At 34.0% G+C, this 3,604-nt stretch overlaps 1 protein-coding gene across 1 annotated transcript in view; it reads right to left on the reverse strand.

Annotated features, from left to right (window-relative positions):
- Positions 1-219: 219 nt before the first annotated feature.
- The window catches only part of MIS18BP1 (MIS18 binding protein 1), a 45,270-nt gene continuing 41,885 nt past the window's right edge, over positions 220-3,604 (reverse strand). The window contains 2 exon segments of the mRNA XM_008568710.1: positions 220-1,223; positions 1,399-1,453. Coding sequence (XP_008566932.1) covers positions 1,120-1,223; positions 1,399-1,453 — 159 coding nt within the window. The 3' untranslated portion in view covers positions 220-1,119.

Genomic DNA, 3,604 nt, shown 5'->3' on the forward strand with positions numbered 1-3,604 from the left:
TCTTAGTCCAACTGCACTATTCTTTTTAGATCGTGTGTTTCTATCAATGCTATAGTTATATAACTGCTGATAATTACTGACTAAATTCATGAGAAACAAATGTTATTTTTTACAAAAATTTCAGGTATTTTTTGAGGAAACTTAAACATAAAGATCAGTAACAAAATACATATTTTTTTCTATGATCTAGTAATTAAAAAAAACAAAACAAGAAACAAATACTACAAAAGCAAACTAACTTTATTTGAACAATCTAACTGGAAAGGGTAGGTGAATGTGTATTGTAACTGGAGAGAAAATATTCTATGTCAAATTTTGAAACAATAGAATAAGCTAAAAGAAGGTTATTTCTAAAGGAACTGTCAATGAAAGGAAAAGGATGTTTACTATGACATTAACTTGACTCCTTATAATGGTGGATCTATTAACTGAATATTTGTCTAATCTAGTCCTTTTAATAGAGACCAAATTTAAGCCATGTCTGCATATGTAAATAAAGCGTAAGAATGTAACAAAATTTGTTCTGATTCTACCTAATAAAATAGTAAAAAAGCAATAAATTATAAAAAATAGGTTTCCAATCACAAGTTTTAAGAAAAACAATCAGGTCAGAAGCATGTCAAATAGTTTCAACAATGTGTAATTTAAACATCAGATCAACTCTGGCTTATATGCCAAGTGATAACAAATGCAAACTTAAAAGTTTTCACGAATTCAGTAGCCACCAATACAAACTCTTTCATCCCACTTCCCATCATTTAAAGATAGCAATTTTTTCATGAAAGTTTTTTAAAAAATGTTTTGGACTTAATTTTCTTAAACAGACTTAGATGCTTATGAGATTTATCTCTATATTTTAATACTGTAAAAGCAGAAACTTATAAATACCCACAACAGGCAAAACAATTTTCCTTACATTTTTAGTAAGCTGCAGTAATAGGGAATATCCTATAGAAGGATATTTTACTTGGAATACAAATATATAAAACCTTTGAAAATAGACTCCACATTTTCATATGAAGCTACGTTACAATAAAAATACACGTACTTCAAATGAAGATACAAATACACTGACTGCTTTATGGTAAAAGTCCTGGAAATCATACTTTCTCATTTTTTCTACACAGAATCAGAGTCTGAAAAATAATTATCTTTCTCTTCTTCATCTAAAGATTCCATAGCATTAGTGAAAAGTTTTCCAATATTAGAGTTTTCTCTTAAATCTGTAAAGAGAAGTTTAATAAAAAGGATTAATATATTTCTAAAAGTAATTTTAATGAAATTAAAAACAACTACAAGGAAGTAAATGATAGGTCTTTCCACTTGAGAGCAATTAACTTCAAGAACATCTAAACAGACCACCTTAGAACTGGGCTACAAAAGAAACAAGTATACTACCTTTGTTAAACAGGGTTTTCCTTCTTGATGTTGGAGTTGAGAAATCAGATGCGACCTATAAAAGAGTTCATATTAATAGCTAAATGATACCTCCTATGAAGCCTACCTCAAACCTAGACAAAATTAAGCATGCTTTATCCCCAGAGTACTTTGAACATATACCTATAACAACACTTATTCACATTATACTTGTCTGTGAAATGCCAAATCCTCAGTTTATCAACGGTAAGAACCATGACTTTATTCAATGTTGTTTCCCACTGCTAGCAAACATACTATAAGAAAGTATTATAAACTAATGCTACTGTTGGTTAAAGGGTTGTCTACAGGCCTCTTAAAGTTGCCAAAATGTACTAAGCACTTATTTCCTTTGAATAATTAATACACTGGGTTAGTAAACTTAAAATATAAACAATTTATTATGATTTTGGTCTTTTTCTTTTGTTTATCGTGATTATTATAATCATAATAACCGACTAGGTAAAAATCTGCATTTGGAAAACATGACTAACAGCATTTTAATTCTCTACTTCAAATCTTGGCTAACATGGTAATGTACATGGCAAGTTTTAAGTGCTTGCTCACATACATTAATGCTTTTCAAACTATTGGTTATGAATGGCAATTTTTAAAAAATGAAAAGGAATAGACTAAAAATATGACAGAGTATACACCCTATACTAAGAGTAAATATTAAGAAATTTTTGAGATACAAACTTACGCTCACAGATTGTGATGTAAATGTTTTTTTTCCCCCATGAGGTGAAGCAAAACACTGTACTGTAACATTTAGCCCTCAAAATCATTCAGTAACAAACCATATCATGATCCTTACTGCCATACCTGAATAAAATGAGACTAGAAAGCTCAAGTAGTTTGCTAAGTGTCATAAGGCTGGTATAGTGAGTCAGACCTTGAAATTAGAACGTTTAACACTAAATCTTCTGCTCTTTCCATCCTAACACATTGCTATAAAATATTAGGCTATTAAAAAAATGGTGCTTAATCACAAAGATATCATAGTTTGTTAGGTTGCTTAAATTATAACCCATTAAAAGAAACAAAAGCCCAGAAATTAAGATGACCTCAAAAATATAGTGAAATAAAAGTTCTTAATAGGAAGGGCCCTGATAGATGTATCCATATCAACCTCTTATTTTGCAGACAACACAGACTAGATTAGAGTCTTGCTACTTAGTATGGCCCGTGAATCAGCAGCATGGACATTAGCTGGAGCTTGTTAGAAATGCAGAATCTCAAATCTACTGGATCAGAATCTTGGGTTTAAGGGTTGGGTGTTTAGTTCTCAGTTCGTTAGAGGATGGTGTTGATGACAGCAAAAGGCAGGGTTCAATCCCTGTCCTGGCTAGCTGGCCTCCACCTTTCCCCTCCCCCAAATCTGGAGTTTAACAAGATCCCTGGTGACTTCAATGCACATTCAAGTTTGACAAACACTGGCAGACTGATTTTATTCATTTTTTTTTTTGATGGCTGGCCATTAAGGGGATCCGAACCCTTGACCTTGGTGTTGTCAGCACCACACTCTCCCAACAAGCTAACTGGCCAGCCCCCTCAGACTGTTTTTAAACCAAGATCCCCAGTGCGTATCTACCATTTCTCGTGAACAAGTAAATGATGCCTATAAAGATTAGATGTGGTTATGTAATCCCAATACTTAGTTTAGAGACTCTCAGAGGAATTACATTCTAGCTAGTTTGCAGTACAAATATTTCAAAATGAGTAAGGGAAGAAGAGATGACCATAACCTGGTCTGAAAGAGCACTTTCAGGAGGATAAAATACTACCTCACTCTACCCCTATAAATTATCATTCTCTAAGATTAGCTATTTACTATGAGGAAATTTGAGATGAATAAAATTTCTAGAAAAGTTCTTATGTCTGGTTACCAATTATTCAAAATAAAATCAGAAATTAAGATTTAAAAATTCAAGGGGATAAACTATTCTCCTAATCTTTTCTCAAAGGGATATAGATTAGTCTATTAAGGTAACTTTAAGTTATGGGCCGGCCCGGTGGCGCACTGGATAGTGCGCTGCTTGGGAAGCGCGGCGGCGCTCCCGTCCGAGGGTTCGGATCCCACGTGCAGACCGGTTCCTGCTCACTGGCTGAGCGAGGCGCGGGAGCAGCACCGAGGCTTGCGATCCCGTTGCCGGTCCCCGGTCCGGTATGGGGGCAACACTGAGGG

The sequence above is a fragment of the Galeopterus variegatus genome, unplaced genomic scaffold (genome assembly GCF_000696425.1).
Source record: "Galeopterus variegatus unplaced genomic scaffold, G_variegatus-3.0.2 Scaffold432, whole genome shotgun sequence".
NCBI lineage: Eukaryota > Metazoa > Chordata > Mammalia > Dermoptera > Cynocephalidae > Galeopterus > Galeopterus variegatus.